The 19,483-nt window shown below is 32.3% G+C and overlaps 3 protein-coding genes across 4 annotated transcripts; 2 read left to right on the top strand and 1 right to left on the bottom strand.

The window, feature by feature from the left end:
- The first annotated feature begins 4,371 nt into the window (after positions 1-4,371).
- On the top strand, positions 4,372-11,564 carry LOC124937906 (AUGMIN subunit 6). 2 transcript variants are annotated; one of them, XR_007099396.1, is made up of 14 exons: positions 4,372-4,680; positions 4,795-4,851; positions 4,963-5,057; positions 6,167-6,317; positions 7,352-7,477; positions 7,569-7,725; positions 7,818-7,878; positions 7,949-8,231; positions 8,710-8,835; positions 9,954-10,091; positions 10,220-10,457; positions 10,538-11,029; positions 11,157-11,297; positions 11,396-11,564. XR_007099396.1 is itself a non-coding variant. In XM_047478239.1 (13 exons), exons 1-13 carry the CDS (start codon positions 4,465-4,467, stop codon positions 11,192-11,194), a joined length of 2,178 nt encoding a protein of 725 aa, XP_047334195.1. In that variant the 5' UTR covers positions 4,372-4,464; the 3' UTR covers positions 11,195-11,564. The 2 variants fall into 2 exon arrangements, 1 of the variants encoding a protein (XP_047334195.1); XM_047478239.1 differs by having other exon boundaries at positions 11,157-11,564.
- A 1,090-nt stretch (positions 11,565-12,654) lies between these two features.
- On the bottom strand, positions 12,655-14,095 carry LOC124939625 (zinc finger CCCH domain-containing protein 13-like). Its single transcript, XM_047480084.1, has 3 exons — positions 13,752-14,095; positions 12,867-13,118; positions 12,655-12,759 (listed from the first exon to the last, which is right to left on the bottom strand). The coding sequence occupies exons 1-3, from the start codon at positions 13,851-13,853 to the stop codon at positions 12,655-12,657; spliced, it is 459 nt and encodes a 152-aa protein (XP_047336040.1). The 5' UTR covers positions 13,854-14,095.
- A 3,679-nt stretch (positions 14,096-17,774) lies between these two features.
- On the top strand, positions 17,775-18,242 carry LOC124939624 (BAG family molecular chaperone regulator 4-like). Its single transcript, XM_047480083.1, has one exon. It carries the CDS (start codon positions 17,775-17,777, stop codon positions 18,240-18,242), a length of 468 nt encoding a protein of 155 aa, XP_047336039.1.
- Positions 18,243-19,483: the final 1,241 nt, after the last annotated feature.

Genomic DNA, 19,483 nt, shown 5'->3' with positions numbered 1-19,483 from the left:
TGTATGATGATTCCGGTTTTGAGCTTTGGCCGATCCTTCCTCTGTGCGGTCACGTACCGAATACTCTTGATCGGTTTGGTAGCTTGACCGGTTCGGTTTCTTCAGTTGGTTCTCTTCTGTTTATCCGGTTCGGTTCCTTGTCCCTGCATGGGAAGTTTGTTTAAGTTAGGTTTATTCGAACCGGTATGAATTTATCTAACATAAACAAATCGTATTAATTTATAATTCATTTCATATATAATATAACAAACAAATAATGTTATAACATTATAAATGGTAGTAATTTACATTTTCTAACAATGTAGCAGCTCTTTTTAATTTTTTAGGAAATTGGTCCCTAACATGGGCATGTCCTGGACCAATTGGTCCATAAAATGACAAATCTGCTGTCGAGGGCCAACGATGGTTCTTTTTATATACTTTAAAAAAAAAATAAACAGATAAATGAAGCACAAATAATAGATTTAAAAGTGCTGAAACTAAAAAATCAAGTTTTATTTACCATGTTAGAGACCAATTGATCCCTAACATGATTATGTTCTAAGCCAATTGGTCCCTAAAATGAAAATTCAAATTTTGTCATGTTTCTTCTACAACTGTTATTGATAATTTTTCTGAATTAATCCATAATAGTTTCTAAAAACTTATAAACAACTCAATTACCAGGAGACTCATCTAAAATTGCAAAATATATAAACGAAATGTAGATACATAAAATATTTACTAAACCATGTCCTAAAATTTCCTAACTCAGATACATAAACTAGAAACATAAATAAAAATAGTTTCCAAATATTAAATCAAGTTCTCAGACATGTTTGGAAAAACCCTAACTTCAGAATGATCGTGTTCGGGAACTTATCTTATGTTAGTGTTGGACTTGAATGTAGTTGAAGAAACCTGATTCTCCTAAAAAGTTAAAGGTAAACATTTTTAGGATTTTAGTTATTCGCTAACATTGTTGTTCGTCATTGATTTTAGGGTTTACCATTATCAAAGTTTGGAAGGAAGAAGAAATCGCCGAAGTCGGAAGTCGTGGAAGAAGGAAGAAGAAATCGGCAAAGTACGAAGTTGCAAAAGAAGGAACAAGAAATCACCGAAGTCTGAAGTCGCAGAATAAGAAACAAGTAATCGCTGAAGTCGGTGAAGGAAGACGAACACTTCAAAACCTAGAAATCGAAAATGAAGAGAGTGAAAAATAAGAGAGATGAATTAAAAATAAATAAAAACAAATTCTTGTTAAATTTTTTTATGTGTCATTCAGTGCGACTTTTTTTCCAAGGTGGCTACCAAGTGGGAGGTCGTTGAGAGTCGTTGACCTAGGTGGCAGCGTCACTCTCTCTATCATTTTTTTAAAATTATATTTAGTATAATATTATTTAGGTAAATATTTGTATAGATTATTTGAAGATAAATAATGGTGTAATAATTCAGTTTATTAAGAATATAATTAAATTTAACCATATTCCTAAACAAAACAAGTTCTTTAAGTTAGTTACCGGTTGTTACTTGGTGATCCCAAGTTAGTTACATGATATTACTTTCTACATATAGCCCTTACATCTGTAACCAAATTGAAATTGGGCGAACAACTTCTCTATTTCATATTATCTTCTCTCAGCCAAGGTCTCATCGTCATTTCTCTCCTTCATCAACTTCCATATATATATATATATATTTTATATATATATATATATATATATATATATATATATATATATATATATATATATATATATATATCATTTTCTTGATCTTGTTCTTTTTTTCTTCTATTAATGATGAGATCTTTCAGGACTTCGATAAAGTTTGGCCGATTTTTGATTCTGCCCAGTCCCGCGACTTCCGAAAGGTAATTTCGTATCACATCAGAGATTGTTTCGCTCAATTTCAGCTCCGCATCTGTTCTTCCACAAAGTTATTTATTCTAATGCTGTTTCTGCACCATTTTTTTTTTTTACCTTAGGTTGTGCAAAGTATCATAAGTGAGCTTGAATCTCAAGGGGCGTTACCGAGGAGCAATTCTAGGGTTTCATCACTTGCAACTTGTTGCGGGCCTAGGTAAGTCGTCGTTGGTCTCCAACTGTAGGACACTGTAATTTAACATTCATTTTTCACGCGTTGTTCATAAGGGAACATCACTACTTGTATATAAGAACCTGATGTAGGGTGATTTTTATTTTATTTTTGGAGATGTTTATTTTATTTTATTTCCGCCGGGGGAGAAATCTTCTTTGGAGGAATTATTTTTTCATCTATCAATCTGTTAATTTCTTTTACCGCCAATCTATCTTCTCTTTTCTTTGCTTGTTTGACATTTATTATGCCTCTCAGTTTTGCTCTTTTCTCAAGAGTTAAGGAGAAATTACTTTGGATAAACATCCCCGCAAACCTCCTACAGATTTATCTAATTAATATCATTCACTCGTGATTAAATGGAAAGTGTGGTTATTATTTTCAATTCAATTCATATATAATGTAAAAATCAAATAATGTCAATGTTATAAATGATATTAATTTACATTTTCTAACAATATAGCAATTTTTTTAATTTTTTAAAAAATTAGTCTCTAATATGACCATATTAGGGACCAATTGGACTATTTTCAATTCATTTCTAATATAATGCATTAACCAAACATTCTAATTAAATTTCAATATAAACAAATAGTATTAATTTATAATTTATTTAATATAAAATGTAACAACCAACCAATGTTATAATGTTACAAATGGTATTACCTTACATTTTTTAACAATGTAGAACTCTCTTCGATTTTTAAGGAAATTGGTCCATAATATGATCTTGTTAGGGATCAATTGAACTATTTTCAATTCATTTTTAATATAATGTATCAATCAACTTTCTAAGTAATTTTCAATATAAACAAATGGTTTAATTTACAATTCATTTCATATATAATGTAACAACCAAACAATGTTATAAGGTTACAAATGATATTAATTTACATTTTCTAACAATGTAGCAATTCTCTTTAATTTTTTTAAGAAATTGGTCACTGACATGGCCATTTCCTGGACCAATTGGTCCATAACATGACAAATCTGTTATCGAGGGCCGACGATGGTTCATTTTATATACTTATAAAAATAAACAGATAAATGAAGCACGCTTAACAAATATAAAAGTGTTGAAACTAAAAATTCAAGTTTTGTTTACCATGTTAGGGAAATGAAAATTTAAGTTTTGTCATGTTTCTTCTACAACTTATATTGACAATTTTTCTGAATTTATCTATAATAGTTTCTAAAAACTTATAAACACCTCAATTACCAAGAGACTCATATGAAATTAGGGTACACAAAATTACTGATATTATAGGTATATCGAAAAAATTGAATCGTAATATATCGAAAATATCAATTTTTAAGGTATACCGAAAAATATAAGGTATGGTACGTACCGATACCAAAATTATTAATTCAATAAAAATATGATATTTTTAAAATTTTGTATGTGATTGAATTAAATTCTTTAAAGTGGCTAGTACTTTTGACCAAGTTTATTGTTGTGATCAAGATATGACATATATTTTTTTGAAGTTAACTATTATATAATTAAAATTGCGATACTTCGAACACACTTTATTCAATAAAATAGACTTTGAATCTTAAATTTCAGTTGAGTCATATATGAGTAAGAATAATTATTGGACGAACTTATTTTTTAGAAATATTAAAAATATTGGATTACATTTTATCAATTAATTAGATTTATAATTCTTAAGTTTGTAATTAAGGAAAATTTATTTTCTGTAAATCACCAAAATTATTGAGTTTCTAATCAATGCAAGTTTATTTTTCAGGAAATATCGAGATTTTATAACCCCACGTTCACTCAAGGCAGTAGTTCGAAAAAAAAAAAATTACCCCGCAAATACTAAAATGTTTGCACACTAGTGAGAATTGAAAGCATATTTAAATAAAATAAAATCTAACTCATTACAAATATTGAAATTATTTAAATATTGTCAAATATGAAAAATGTAGATAAATTTGATAAAACTTTTTTTTATTGTTAAAAAATTTAATTTTTGATAAATTTTTATATAAAATAAAAAAAATATTTTTTCATCAACTTTTTATAATAAATCTTGATTTTTATCAAAATAAAATTATAAGATATAAACTAAATTATCAATACTAATTAAAAGAAACAAAGAAGGAGACACCACCCATTTCCTCCAAAATTCAAATTCAGGTGTGGAGTGGGGGCCCACTCTAATGTCAGAATCGTAAAATGGCCCCCCAAATATCATTTAAACAAAAATTGCAGTCAATTCTTTCATTTCTGGACCTGCATTTGAATATTTTATGTAAAATAAAATTAAACCGGCAGAGGCCAGCAGCAAGAGATGGGGACGGGCGGACGATGAGCGTAAAAGGCAAAACGAGAGAGAATAGAACAGAAGAGAGAGAGAGAGATCTAAAGAAGAGAGGGTGATGACGATGGATAGAGAAAAGGAGAGAGAGATTGAGCTCGAGAGTGCAATGTATACTAACTGCCTGTTACTCGGGCTCGATCCATCGATAACCGGCATTGGAGCCAACAATTCTACTCCTCGCGTTGGCCTGTTTCGTCATTCAAACCCCAAATTGGGCGAACAACTTCTCTATTTTATATTATCTTCTCTCAGAGGTCCAGTTCAATCAGCCAAGGTCTCATCGTCGTTTCTCTCCTTCATCAACATCTTCCATATAGATATATATATATATATATCATTTTCTTGATCTTGTTCTTTTTTTTCTTCTATTAATGATGAGATCTTTCAGGACTTCGATAAAGTTTGGCCGATTTTTGATTCTGCACAGTCCCGCGACTTCCGAAAGGTAATTTCGTATCACATCAGAGATTGTTTCGCTCAATTTCAGCTCCGCATCTGTTCTTCCACAAAGTTATTTATTCTAATGCTGTTTCTGCACCATTTTTTTTTACATTAGGTTGTGCAAAGTATCATAAGTGAGCTTGAGTCTCAAGGGGCGTTACCGAGGAGCAATTCTAGGGTTTCATCGCTTGCAACTTGTTGCGGGCCTAGGTAAGTTGTTGGTCTCCAACTGTAGGACACTGTAATTTAACATTCATTTTTCACGCATTGTTCATAAGGGAACATCAGTACTTGTATATAAGAACCTGATGTAGGGTGATTTTTATTTTATTTTTGGAGATGTTTAGCTGTGAAGGAGGCTAATTGCTGTGCTTAATGTGCAATTATTTTATTAGCGAATTGTCCATGGGAAAGATCAAGTTGAAACTTTGGTTAGTGGTGATAAAAAACAAGGCCTGGGATTTGTTTATCATGATGCTGATAATACTTTTTGTTTGGGAATCCCATGGCCACTTACAACAACACTTTATCTTTGAATAAAATAGGTAAAAGAAAAACCACCAAGTCATATACACTACACACCAAAAGGATCACTGAATGGTATTTCAAGAGAGAAGGTGAAGAATGCCAAGTGCTATTCATTCACCCACACTCTTGAAATCAAAAGATGATAGATCCTGATGCTTCTGTTGCACTTTCTTCTCTTTGATTAGATTGATAGATTCCCCTGTTAGTCCCCATTCCAGATGGGACTCTTGAGAAAACATGTAAGGCGTTGTGGTATGGCAATGATGAATTGGTTTTATTATCTTAAGATGTTACTTTCTTGCCGTTTGTTCTCCATGTCAGTCTATGGATGATTTTTAACCTAACAAAGATACTGTAACCCAAAGAAAAATGAAACCACATGTCACTACTTGATTTCTAACAATCTGATTTGATCTTGCAAAATAGAGAGCACACTGTGGATGGATCGTATAAACAATGTCATTTATCATAACTCACAGAACTGTCTCTTGCCCCTTTAATCCAAGGAAATTCTGTTTGTTTCCATCTTTCTCTCTCTCTCTCTCTCTCCTTTAATAATTGTTTTCTATTCATGTTATTTTCTTCCTAGTGGTTAAAAATTTAATCTGTTTTTAGTTCCTGTACACATAAATATAAACTTTCGGTGAGGGCACCAACTACAGATTTCAGCTGTACATGCTCACTGATGCTGTAGTTCTCACTCTGATGCTCATTGAACTGCAAATTATTTCTTCTTGTAGCATGTACTCATTTTGTTAAGCTGAAAACATGATTGTAAACTCTCTCTGTAGATTTGTTGAGCTCTTGTGGCAACTGTCTTTGCATGCTCTGAGGGAGGTTCATAGACGAACATTTGCTGCTGATGTGGCTTCCAATCCTTTGCCTGCCTCGCTTACAGATGTAGCTGTCTCTCATGCTGCCACTTTACTTCCTGTGACAAAGGTGGTTACAATATCTTGTTTTGTACATGGATCTTAGAGGATATAAAATATAATTTATATATTTTTAAAATGAATATTCATCGAAACCACGGTCCACACAAAAGTCGCATCTTGTATGTATAGATAAAACCAAATACATACAAGTCAGGACATGCATAGTCAAGAATTCAAGGATAAACTGAAGTTCAAAACAAACATCCATGAAGCTAAAAAAACTCAAACATTAACACAACAATGTGTGTGATCCTCCTCTTTATCTCATATTCGTCGTGGTTACTATGGTGGCCATACTGATGTATATAAACCAAAATGTACATGCTCATTTCCTAGTGTCATAATTAACCCTAGATTAGATGGCGTACTGGTCTCATTCCGATTTCTTCATCTCTTTTTTTGTTTTTTTTTCCTGAGAAAATCATCTTTCTTTTCTCATCTTGATTTCTCTTTTTTAGTCCAATCCTTAATAGCTTTTTCAAGGCTTTTCAAGACCTACATTTGCCAAGTCCCATGCAACGGATAAATTGCAGCGTGATTCCTACTCTTGCTAAATATCTGTTTCTGATAGAATCTACACCTATCTGGCTTTTTCCTTCTACACTTCTAGGATAATCTGCAGAAATTTTATTAGGTATAATTTATTATATCCTCTTTCATCTCTTCATAGATTTTAAATAGTAGTAATTACTTTTCGAGGATGAAAAAACAGTTTGTTACTCCAGTTTCTTAATTATATACTGGTCTGGAATGCCTAAATTGATAGGTTCATAGGTGGTTTAGATAAAATTCCAAAATTGTATGCAGTAACTTGGGACATGTTCAAGTGGAATTACAGTGTGCAGTTGACAGCTTCAAATTTGGACTGGTGATTAGCTATATGTAACCGTGGACATAGGTTTTTCTTGTTGATACAAAGTTAGAATATTGCTGTGGTTAGTGCTAGGAATAAAGTATCATGTTAATGTAGTTTTCTTTAGCTCTGCAAATGAATTCACTATTAACCATCAAGAAGTTGATAATGTGTTTTCTTCTTACTAGGCTAGAATAGCACTTGAGCGCAGGAAATTTCTGGAAAATGCAGAGATAGCTGTCCAGAGGCAGGCCATGTGGTCAAGTTTGGCTCATGAGATGACTGCAGAATTTCGTGGTTATCGTGCAGAAGAGGTAGAGGACATATATTTTTCCTGGATTTTTCAAGCACTTGTTACCCATACTACAGGTTCCTTACACTCAAATTGGAATTCTTTGAAATCAGGCGTATCTGCAGCAAGAATTGGAAAAGCAACATGACTTGAGGAATGATGTTAAGTGTGAAGGAGAGCTCTGGGATGAGCTCGTGTCCAGCTCAAGTCAAAATTCTCATTTAGTTCAAAAAGCAACACGACTATGGGACTCTTTATTAGCTCGGCAAAGTGAGTAAAAAGCTGGTTTAGTGCAAGTGTTGTTAAAGCATCCATCTTTCCTTATAAAACACTTCACATATTGATCTTCATTCTCACCTCAGGTCAACATGAAATTCTTGCATCCGGCCCTATTGAGGACTTAATAGCTCATCGTGAGCATCGGTATGCTATGTTTCTCTTGAGTTATCCCGTATTGTTGGTGCTTGTGCTCATTTGAGCTCTTCATATTTAGGTACCGCATCTCTGGATCATCTTTGCTAGCAGCAATGGACGAAAGTTCTCAAGTACCTTACAATAACGCATTGGATGATAAAGAACGAACAGATGGTTCATGTCCCACTTTAACTGATGAAAATCCGATCAGTAATGTAAATTCACCTCTTACTCAGCCTGATGAAGTAGCTTCACGTTCTGATGAAAGAAGTTCAAGGTCCCACCCCACTGTTGACATAGCAGAAATTCTCCGACGTTGGACTCATGCCTTGCAACGAATTCACAAACAATCACTTCAGCTGGTATATAACATTCTTATAGTGAAATAACTTTATGCTCCCAAGGAATTATTTGATTCATTCTCTACCAGTGAACTGATATATTACAAAATGGAATGAATATACACAGTTGTTTCTGCATTACAGACACATGACACGTCGCCTCTTGTTTCTTGATGATGTTTGATACATAGAAAACTGCACTATCCATTAATTTCCAGCAAACCAAAAATTATTTTATTTACCATATTCAACTATTTTATGCCAACTTTCTTTGATGTTGGATGCTATAGTGTAGTTCTCATAAACTTTTAGTGAATAAATCTTGGCAATGCAACAGGTTCATCTTGAATAGTTTCTAGGTTATCTGGCAAACTTGGATTAATATATTTCCTTCATTCCAGTTACGTTCAGTTCAACTCACATGGGATGAAGCTCTTGCTTCCTTACCTTTTAGAAATATGAGCACTTGGGTTCAGCTATTCTTCTACTTTTGTTGTAGGCCAAAGCCAATGATGGAGAAGGTCCCGAGCTTCTTCGAAGTGCCCAGGATGGCAGTACAGGGGGTCATGCTGAATCACTGGCAGCAGCTCTTGCTGAGCACAAACAACACCTAGCTAGTACACAAGTAATTGACTTATTGTCTAAACTATTCTTTCATGTTATATTACACTAATGGTATCATTTCCTTGTTTTGAAAACCAAAACAAGTTTCTGGTTTTTTCATTTTTCTTCCTTGAAACATGATGGTTCATAATAACTGAAAATATAACTCTGAAACATACATAACTGGCATACATGATGAAAATGTTTTATGATGATATAATTATCCAATTATTTTACTGATTTAGTAACATAGTTGAGTAAACTGCTTAATTAAAATAAGATGAAAATTAGGTTTTAAATTTAAGTAAAGTTAATTTTAGGATTCTACATAAAATTTTATGTGAATTTTATTTCTCATAATATAATATGTATATATTTATTATACACATATTATATTCAACATTTAATTTTATGTCTTGTTTGATATGGGTTATTTAAGATTAATTTCAAATAACCCATTATCCAACCAACAATCACTCATCTATCACACCATTCAAATCATCATCAACCAAGATATCCTTTATTTACAAAATAAGTACATATTTTTTCATTATATATTTATACCCCTAATGTCACTTTACCCAAATAACCTAATTTTTAAAAACCTTCATCAAACAAGGTTATTTGGAACCACTTGGTTATTCAAATAGCCCTATATCAAACAAGGCTCTATGTTGTTATCACTAATTTTTCAGTTTTATCATGCAGGCTCTAAGAAAATGCCAAAAGATAAGTTAGTGGAACTTTTTCGTCAAATGTTAGAAAAATATAATTAGGAAATAAGAATTTAAAACCCTTGAACTGTGGTAAAATGGACAAATAAGCTCTCGAACTTCTACAATGTAGAAATTAACACAAACGTTTTATATAGAGGGTGCATATTCTGCATTTCTAGTGTCTACAATCATGAATTTGCCTTCAATGATTTTCTTGTTCACTTCTCTGTACTATTATTTTGACCGACTGTGCACGAAGTGTAACAAATACACTAACATGAGAATTTACAGTTTCTTCTCCCGACAATCAGTTCATTTCTATTTAGTTTGATCTGAAATATATTAAAAGTTTCTCCACCAATATGACAATATTAGTAAACTTTAAACCATTTTTTATTCCATTGTTAATACCTGTGATGTGCAGGTGCTCATAAATCAGATAAAGGATGTTGCTCCAGCTATACAAAGTTCAATAACTGAGCTTACTGAGGAAGTGAACAGTCTTTCCTCTAATTTACCGCCAATGAACAGGCATTGCAGCAGATCCACCCTACCCAATCAGGCACAAAGCTATTTTGTTTATGCACATTCTTCTTATAATTAGCAAAAAAAAAAAATCGTAACACAAAAGTAGTTTTCCAGCCATCTTAAATTTTCGCCCTGATATCAACTTGTTATTTAATCATATAGGAGAGCGGCAACAGTGAGGTTGGTGACGCTACTTCACGATCGTCAAGTGTGCAGCTTGAGAAAGTTTCAGCTAGCCTTCCAGCTCTAAAACTTCCTCCATTATTCAGTTTAACACCAAATTATTCAGGAAAAGGTGGAAATGTTCAAAAGCGTAGCACCACACTAATAGATGGTATACCAGAACGGAATTCTGTAGATCAGAATCAGTCGCAAGCTCAAATTATTAGTCATCTACAAGGTCCGCTACTTTTTCCCCTTTTTTCTTTTTCTTCTCTCTTGGGCTTAAAATAAGTTAAATCCTGCTTTAAATGTTTCTAGATAAAGACCAATCTTATGTTCAAAACATAAAGCGATCTGTGAGAGAAGCTGCTCTAGCATTACAATCGTGCCATTTGGATTCATCACATGACAGCCAATCTGATGATAGTTCGGAACACTATTTTGTTCCCCTAACTGGTACTGGGTTTTCTCGACATGCCCCAGATAGGAAACAAGGTTCTGTAAAGAGTAAACTGGTGTTTGGTGAGGAAAGCAATCTATTATACTCAACCAAAGGCCACCACAATCCACCACCAGCTGATGGTTATATGAGCAATTACAAAGATTTTCCAGATTTATTAAGTGATGTTGATGAATTTGATGATAATGCAAATGGTGGATCTCTGTCAGCTCTTGGGTCCAACAATCGTGTGCGGCTACCACCTGATGCACATAGATCTTTTTATGACATGGAGGGGTTTGAGGATCAAGTATTTTCACCTCCTTTACTAATGGACACATCATTATTGGATGGCTATGAAGACTTACTCGGTATGTCATACATTTGCTATTTTTCTTGGTGTTTGTTTGCTTTTTTAGTTAGGGTATGTTTCTTACTTCAATCGAAAGAAAAAGTGAATTAATTAGTGTTCTGACATGAAAGTTCATTTTCTTGTAGCACCATTGTCAGAAACTGATGCAGCCATGATAGAGTAATAGATACGTGTTTTGAATAATAAAAAATGGGAAGAAATTTGAAGAACAAAAACGAAGCATGAGATTGTTGATGAAGGGGCATGTTTTAGAAGATGGAGGTGTGGTAGGTTGGTTTGTTTGTTTGTTTGTTTGTTTGTTAAGAAGTGCATGATTCATCTTGGTTTAATTTCTTTGATAATATTTTTATTATGTGTTGTGTAGAACAAATGATCTATCTATCTTCTCATGGGTGGTGGTGGTTGCTATTATATACAAACATTAACACTCATTTGTAATCAATCACGACATAATACATATACATTTGCGGCTTTCCCCCCATTTTCTAGGCTTTCTTCTTGTTATTATAATAATTGTCGTTTTTATTGATACTTTCTGAGTGTTGAAGTCTTGATCTTATATTGCGGGTTTAACAGAAGTCAAACATAAATAATACTACGTACGGAGTTATATTTCCCCGACTCTTGTAATAAAGAAGAATAAACATGATTGATATTGAAAGAAATATTGGAGAAGTCAAAGTGACAACTTTGTGTAGAATTTTTTACTCTTGCGATATGTTTTGTGTACTGTAATTTTCTCAGATGAATATTAGATTATAGATTAATTTGAAGTTGATATGCGCAAGATCAGCGATCCTCCTGACAGCATTGCAGGCAAACCGGCGGTTGTTTCTTGATGTCGCAGTAGCAGCAAGCTATCTCACAATCGTTGCTACAGCCTATTCCCAAACAAGACATAAGTTGCTTCACCTCTAATCGATAAAAACACTTCACTTCTTTTTGTTATGTTTCGGTTGATTTAGATGAGATAAATGTAACCCGAAAAGAATTTTGCTAAAAAAACATATTTTTTCTTCGATATTCAGCTCCAATAAGTAAAAAATACCTGTTACAGTGACATATTGGGGAGCATTGGTATAGTTGGTTTGATTAAGAACATCATCAGCTGTTGCTTGAACATAATCATGAACCATCATCATAGACACTAGCAAACACAAAGCTACTACTATTATTATCATTATCTTCAAAGATTTCATCCTTTTGCTTTCTTCTCTCTACCAGAATTAGTAGTTTGGAAGTTGAATGAAGAAAAAGATGAATGTCTTGTCCTCTTTCTAGTAGAGTTGTTGAAGTTTAAGATTTTAAATAGAAGTGCAGTTCTTCATGAGTCTATTTATCTTCATTTATTACAAACAACCTGTAACAACTGCTCTAATTATTTAGCCTGTTTCCAAATTAACATAGAATTGGTGTGACAATTAGTCATTTCACTCTTATAATAACTTTAAAATATGTTCCATACATCCTCCCATATGGAATATGTATTATTTATCATCCATCAACAGTAAACAGGAAGAAAAAAAAAAAAACTCCAGTTATTCCCCAAGTATTAATTTGCAGAAACCATTCAATGAAAGTTTGTTAAATAAATAGGGGAGAAGCCAAAATCTCGCCTACGAATTAGGTGGTCACGGAGAAACAGAGATCCACCGGGTGGTCAAACAAGCATGCTCGACCGTACTTGCATATACCATATTGTTCATAATGCCGACAAACCTTTTTTCCCTGAACAAAGGAAGAGACAAGATATTATTAACATGGATCAGAACATTTGGAGACACTTTAGAAAGTGTTTCGAAATTGGTCATAATAATAAGAAGAGAGACTCTTACAGGTCTAAGTGGCAGGCCATTTTCACTTGTTGTAACACACTCCACTTCAACTGGGGTTACGGTTCCGGTAGAGGGATGGTGATACCTACATGCCGATTTGAACTTGCAGCTTCCAGTTTTAGTAAAATAAACACATTCAGGTTGGCCTGGTCTCTCTGGATATTCTTGAACCCCGTCAGAATTATCTGGTTTTGTTATGTGACTTGTTTCAACGGGAGCTGAACTACGAGTCAGTGCACATTCTTCAGGAGCCTAGAAAATGGTGTGTGGATAAGCAAAGTTAATGTAGCCAAGAAATAATTTAATACAAGTTCAGTTTATTGAAATGATTATAGAAGTTTCATACAAACTACTTCAACATGACAGGACAGATGTGTTGTTTAAACAACAATATTCGTGCCACGTGTTCACGACAACTCTGTTAATGAAAACTTTCACATTTCACCAAAAATAAAATTAAGAAAAATCCCATGTGCAATTCACCAAATACATACTATATTCAAGTCTAGTAAACACAAATAAAAAGTAAACAGGATAATAAGGCAGCAACAACTAAAAGTTACCTTAAATCCATTCCATTCGGATGAGTTGTTTAAACAACAATATTCATGCCACATGTTCAAGAATTCAGGACTAAAAACTTTTAACATTTCACCAAATACATACTACATTCAAATCCCGTATACACAGAGAAGTAAACGGGCAAATGAGACAGCCAACAACTAAAAGTTATTTTAAATACGCAACCCTATTAATAAAACTTGACATTTCAGGAAAAAAATCCCCATATGATCAAATAACCAAATACATACTACATTCAAGTCTCGTATACACAAAAAGTAAGTAAACAGGCTAATAATAAGACAGTAAACAGCTAAAAGTTACCTTAAATCCATTCCATTCGGGAGTAAAATGAGGAAGAGTAGGCATTGCAGGCAAGTAGGGCAAGTTGTTTCTCTGTAAGGCAATATCAGTACCAGTCATCATAGGCAAAGACCAAATAGCACGTCCAGCTTGTTGTGATGCACCATTTACAGGAGGCGCAATAAATAGACCAGCTGGAGACGAGTTATTACGTGGTTCAAAAACTCCTCCTCCAGTTGTAGTAGGATTAGGATGGGTAAACTTGCAGCGAGGTCCATATCCACAAGTACCATTTCGCACGTAGAAAGTACACACTTTTGCTCCCTGTTTCAATGTTCAATAATGCATGACATATAAACATATAATATACCAAATCTGCAAGGTAGTAGTTATGGAGAATATAAAGATTTCAGATCTAAAACTTACCAGTCTTATTGGCAAACCTATAAAGTTAAGCTCAAAAGGTGTGACTTCTGTCATAATTTTTGAGTGTCTGTATCTACAAGAATCTCCATACACACAGCCTCCAGAAGTCAAGTAGAACTGCAAAACGACATTCGTGGTTATATTAGAATACAGTGATTTGACAAATTAGATGAACATGGCATCAAAATAGGAAAAGAAGAACTATAGTGTTATTGAATACGGCAATCATGGTTATATCAGAATACATTAATTTGACAAATTAGATGAACATGCATTAAAATAGGAGATAGAAGAGCTATAGTGTTATTGAATACGACAATCGTGGTTATATCAGAATACATTAATTTGACAAATTAGATGAACTTGGCATTAAAATAGGAAAAGAAGAACTATAGTGTTATTGAATACGACAACCATGGTTATATCAGAATACATTACTTTGACAAATTAGATAAACTTGGCATTAAAATAGGAAAAGAAGAACTATAGTGTTATTGAATACGACAATCCTGGTTATTTCGAATACCTTAATTTGACAAATTAGATAAACTTGGCATTAAAATAGGAAAAGAAGAACTATAGTGTTATTGAATACGACAATCCTGGTTATTTCGAATACATTAATTTGACAAATTAGATGAACATGGCATTAAAATAGGAAAAGAATAACTATAGTGTTTTTGAATACGACAATAATGGTTATATCAGAATACATTAGTTTGACAAATTAGAGGAACTTGGCATTAAAACAGGAAAAAAAGAACTATAGTGTTATTGAATACGACAATGAAACGCCTATTTGTACTAAAAGACATTCCAGATCAGTCAAAACAACTGAACTTTACCTATCTGTTTACATAGTTAAATGCATGGCCAGACTCAAGGAGTTCACTCATAAATAGGAAAAGAAGAACTATAGTGTTATTGAATACGACAATAATGGTTATATCAGAATACATTAGTTTGACAAATTAGATGAACTTGGCATTAAAACAGGAAAAGAAGAACTATAGTGTTATTGAATACGACAATCAAACGGCTATTTGTACTAAAAGACACTCCAGATCAGTCAGAACAACTGAACTTTACCTCACTGTCTACATAGTTAAATGCATGGCCAGACTCAAGGAGTTCACTCATAAATAGGAAAAGAAGAACTATATAAGTGTTATTGAATACGACAATGTAACACCGACACTTCGGATCAGTCAGAACAGCTGAACTTTACCTCACTGTTTACATAGTTAAAATGCATGGCCAGACTCAAGGAGTTCAATCAAACAGTCCATAATGGGCACTCTCAAATGGTTCTAATAAAGTGGCAAAATGGAGGAAGGTCAATAGGGTTTATTTTTGAGAAGTTATACATCACAACTTCTTCTCCATTGTAAAAACATATTATACAATCCACCACCACAAACTCATTATCTTGGTCAGATAATAAATTAAACTAAATTATGCATAAATAACATATAATATTTTGCAATTGATCACACAAAAACCATGACAAAGGATCCTCCTCCTCCAAGGTTCACACATAAATCCATATTTCATTACCATAATCTATATATCTTAGCTCAATCATTTGTAGTAATAAATTTGTCAAGAAGATAATCACTGTGATAATGTAAGAGATCGATCCATGTCTCCCTTATCTAGGGTTATTCAGTGAGATTTCATGCTAATATCACAGCAAAATAAAATATACATTTTCAGCAGTAGGTAAGATGATTTAAGAAGCATATAGAACCTTGCATTCAATTTGCTCAGGAATTTGGGGAAGAAACCCCTTGTTATCTGCAGTAGTCCTTTGATCCACCACCACCACCACCTCCTCTTTACCAACCTAAACAACAGGTAAACAAGAAGAACAACAACAACCAAAGCAAGGTAACGCAATGAGAGACAATGTGCAGATAAAAACGATTCAATCCTCCACTGAACTTAAACTAACCTGATTAGACGTGTTAACAGGAGGATGATTGTATCTACAATTGAGTCCATACTTACAGTTACCGGTTCTAAGATAATACGAACAATTTCCAGCGTAAGGTCGAAGAGGATGGGTGTTGAGATCAGTGCGAACGACATCATCCGATCCCAGTAGTCTTACATTCTGAAATGTTTGAGCAAGAGTAGTAACGTCCACTGTATCGTCAACGATGGGTGGTTGTGAAATGGGTTGCCTGAACCCTAGATGAGACGGTTCATCCGAGTCGTCGGAATGTACGACGACGACGACGGCGTTGGCAGAAAGCTGGTTGATATCGTCGTGAAAAGACTCCATTTTGTTCATGCAGAGAAAAAAAGGGTTGTGTTAAACAGACAAAAAGACCATTACTGACAAGGGAACAGGGTTCAAATCTTCAATTTTATATTTATTGATTTCATTACAGAAGAAGGAAGAAGAACAAGAACAATGGTGCAGTCAGCAGTCGCATTACATCATCCTCATCCAACTGTCGTGAAACCACCAAAACCAGAGTCGGTCACTGTGCTTTTTTATTAATACTTTTTTAAATTTTTTATTTATTAATATATTTATTTGGTAGACATCTATATTATTTAAATATAATATTTGTATTTTTAAAAGTAAACATAATTTATTTTCAATAATATATAATTAACTTATGACTTATTCTAATTAAATTGTAAAAAAATATTATAATTTATTTTATTTTTTAATAATTTATGAATTATTTAAAAAAATATTAACTGATGACGACGTTAAAAAATATATTTTTTTTATAAAAGTATTAATATATAATAATAAAATAATATATTTTTAAAATAATATTTTAATAAATAAAAGTGACGTTAATTGATGAGATAGTGGGTGAAATTAAAATTTGACTATGATAAAAAAAAATTCAAAGACTTCAATTTTAAAAACTATTGATATGCATGTACTCACTTTTTTATACTTTTATTCTTCTTTAAAAAAATGAAACAAATTAATCAATAATAATAATAATGATTTTAGTTTCTATTTAAAACATATTAAGTGGTTTGAATGACATCATTGTTAGACTTCAATATTTAAATATATATATATATATATATATATATATATAATATAATATAATTTTATTTTTATAATGTATACATTTTTGTTGTTCAGATGAATTAAAAAAAATGTTCTTTTTTAAGAAAAAGAAAAGGATATAAATATAGGACAGGCTAGACAGCCCGCTATTCAAGCAAAGCGTGTAGAGAACCTAATGAATCTTAATCCCATCCCATGTGCTTCATTCAACCAACCAACCAAATCAACCACTTTTTATACATTATTTATTTATTTAATAATTTATTAATTTGTTAATTCCTTCCAAATTCATCTACAAATGTCACATTCTCATTAGCCAATTCCAAACTCCAAACTATTTTTTAATATTATCCTCTCTTACTTTTTTTTTTTTTTTATTCAGTTATTTTCAAACAATACACCGTCTGTCAGTTTGTATGTTTGTTTGTTTTTGTTATACTAAAATATTATATCATAACTAGCTGTCTTCAACCACTATTCTCTTTCCCCTTCCTATATATATATATGTTAAACAAAACAATTAAGCATATATATGTTTTATAGAAAAAAAAAGAGAGATTAGTGAAATCAATATGAAGAAATTCATGAGATCAAAGAGTTGGACTAATTCCTTGATCAGAAACAGACCCTGCAAGACACAACCGGTGGTCGGCGGCAGCGGCGGCAAAGAGTTGAAGTTAAGGGATTCCGGCGGCACCGGAGAAGTGAAGTGGGAAGTGCGTCCCGGTGGCATGATCGTCCAGAAAAGATCAGAAGATCATGAAATGATCAGATCGATGAATAATAATAAAATTACAGTTAGGGTTTCGAGTGTTAATTCACAGGGTGATTACTGGCAGGATGATATAACCGTTTCATCTACTTCCACCTTTGGTGAGTTAAAAATGGCGATTTGTATGGCTCGGGGATTAATTATGGATAGTAATATTAAGAGAATTGTGTACAAAGGGAAGGAGAGAGAAGATAATGAGCATGTTCATATGGTTGGAATGACGGATAAAGACAAGGTTTTCTTTCTCGATCATCCATCCATCAATTAATTCATTCCGATCCCCCGGCGCCGGTCATCATTCTAGATAATTGTAACATTAATATTAGTTAATTAGCTAGCTAGCTCATGCAATAACTGATCGTTTTTAATTAATTAATGCATTATAATTATAATATATATAATGTTGTTGTTGATAGAGATTAATTTGCAGTTAATTTTTGTGTTTTTTTTTAATGAAAAAATCGTGGTGACTCGCACCCATTTGTGTGTTTGTGCATATTTATTTAAAATTTCAAATAAAAACATATGAAACAAAGAAAAAGTACATCAAAAGAATCAACATGCTTTGTTTTGGAAACACATCCATTTGATTCCAAATTTAGAGTTCCAAAGATGCTTAAAAAAATGAAAATAGACAAAAATGAAACCTTATTTATCTTTAAAATCACTATAATACTAATTTATTATAAATTTTAAAAAATTGGGTACATATAAGTTTAATGGATAGTTATTATTTTTAGCTAATATAGCTCATACACAAATCTGCCAACAAATTATTATTTTGGTCAAATATTAATTTAAATAAAATAATATTTTAAGCAAATTTAATATATCTTTGGATTCTAATTCTTTATGTATATTAGTATATCTAAAAGTGTTTTTTATTTATTTTTTATTAACTTGAAGCTCCAATATTTTAATCAAATCTAAAAGCTATTTAAGCCTTTTTCTTTTCACTTGAAATAAATTAGTACTATGCGCGTGCTAAAGCAATCATGTTCTACTTGTACTTATTTTTGTTTCATAAATATAAATTAATAAACATGAGAATATTTAAAACTGGTATGAAAAAAAATGTTTAGTGAGAAAGTTTATTAAATTCATTTTTGAAAAAAAAAAGAAAAAAAAACCTTTAATTAAGGTCTGAAACTTTCCCCATGACCTCAATCTATTTTTTAGGGTTGAAAATCCTTCCCATATTTTACGGATCGCCCCACAAATTTTCCTTTATGCATGGCAAAGAAGTTGTTCAAATTACGCTAACACAAGTTATTAACTTTATGAAATCCTCTAGACAAGAGAAAAAAAAAGTGATAATAATGTTTATTTTAATTTTAAAATCAAATAAAACTCAATTGATGGTTTGAAAAAAAAAAAGAGAATCAAGCCGCTTACTTAGAAAAACATAACAGAACTAAACCGCTTATATACAAAATTAAAAACTGATATATATTTAAAAATACAATAATTATTATTAATTTCTCAAAATTACGGTTCATTAATAATTTT

The sequence above is a fragment of the Impatiens glandulifera genome, chromosome 5, assembly GCF_907164915.1.
Source record: "Impatiens glandulifera chromosome 5, dImpGla2.1, whole genome shotgun sequence".
Lineage (NCBI taxonomy): Eukaryota > Viridiplantae > Streptophyta > Magnoliopsida > Ericales > Balsaminaceae > Impatiens > Impatiens glandulifera.
The sequence above is the reverse complement of the archived record's forward strand: the minus strand, read 5'-3'. Positions and strand labels throughout refer to the sequence as shown.

Bases quoted from the DNA above. Each gene is read 5' to 3' on its own strand.
- LOC124939624 (XM_047480083.1), top strand. From the start codon at position 17,775: ATGAAGAAATTCATGAGATCAAAGAGTTGGACTAATTCCTTGATCAGA.
- LOC124939625 (XM_047480084.1), bottom strand. From the start codon at position 13,853: ATGATGACTGGTACTGATATTGCCTTACAGAGAAACAACTTGCCCTAC. The intron at 13,119-13,751 runs GTAACTTTTAGC...ACCATTTTCTAG, and splicing joins CCGAATGGAATGGATTTAAG to GCTCCTGAAGAATGTGCACT. The intron at 12,760-12,866 runs GTAAGAGTCTCT...TCCTTTGTTCAG, and splicing joins ATGGCCTGCCACTTAGACCT to GGAAAAAAGGTTTGTCGGCA.
- LOC124937906 (XM_047478239.1), top strand. From the start codon at position 4,465: ATGACGATGGATAGAGAAAAGGAGAGAGAGATTGAGCTCGAGAGTGCA. The intron at 7,879-7,948 runs GTATGCTATGTT...CTTCATATTTAG, and splicing joins ATAGCTCATCGTGAGCATCG to GTACCGCATCTCTGGATCAT. The intron at 8,232-8,709 runs GTATATAACATT...CTTTTGTTGTAG, and splicing joins ACAAACAATCACTTCAGCTG to GCCAAAGCCAATGATGGAGA.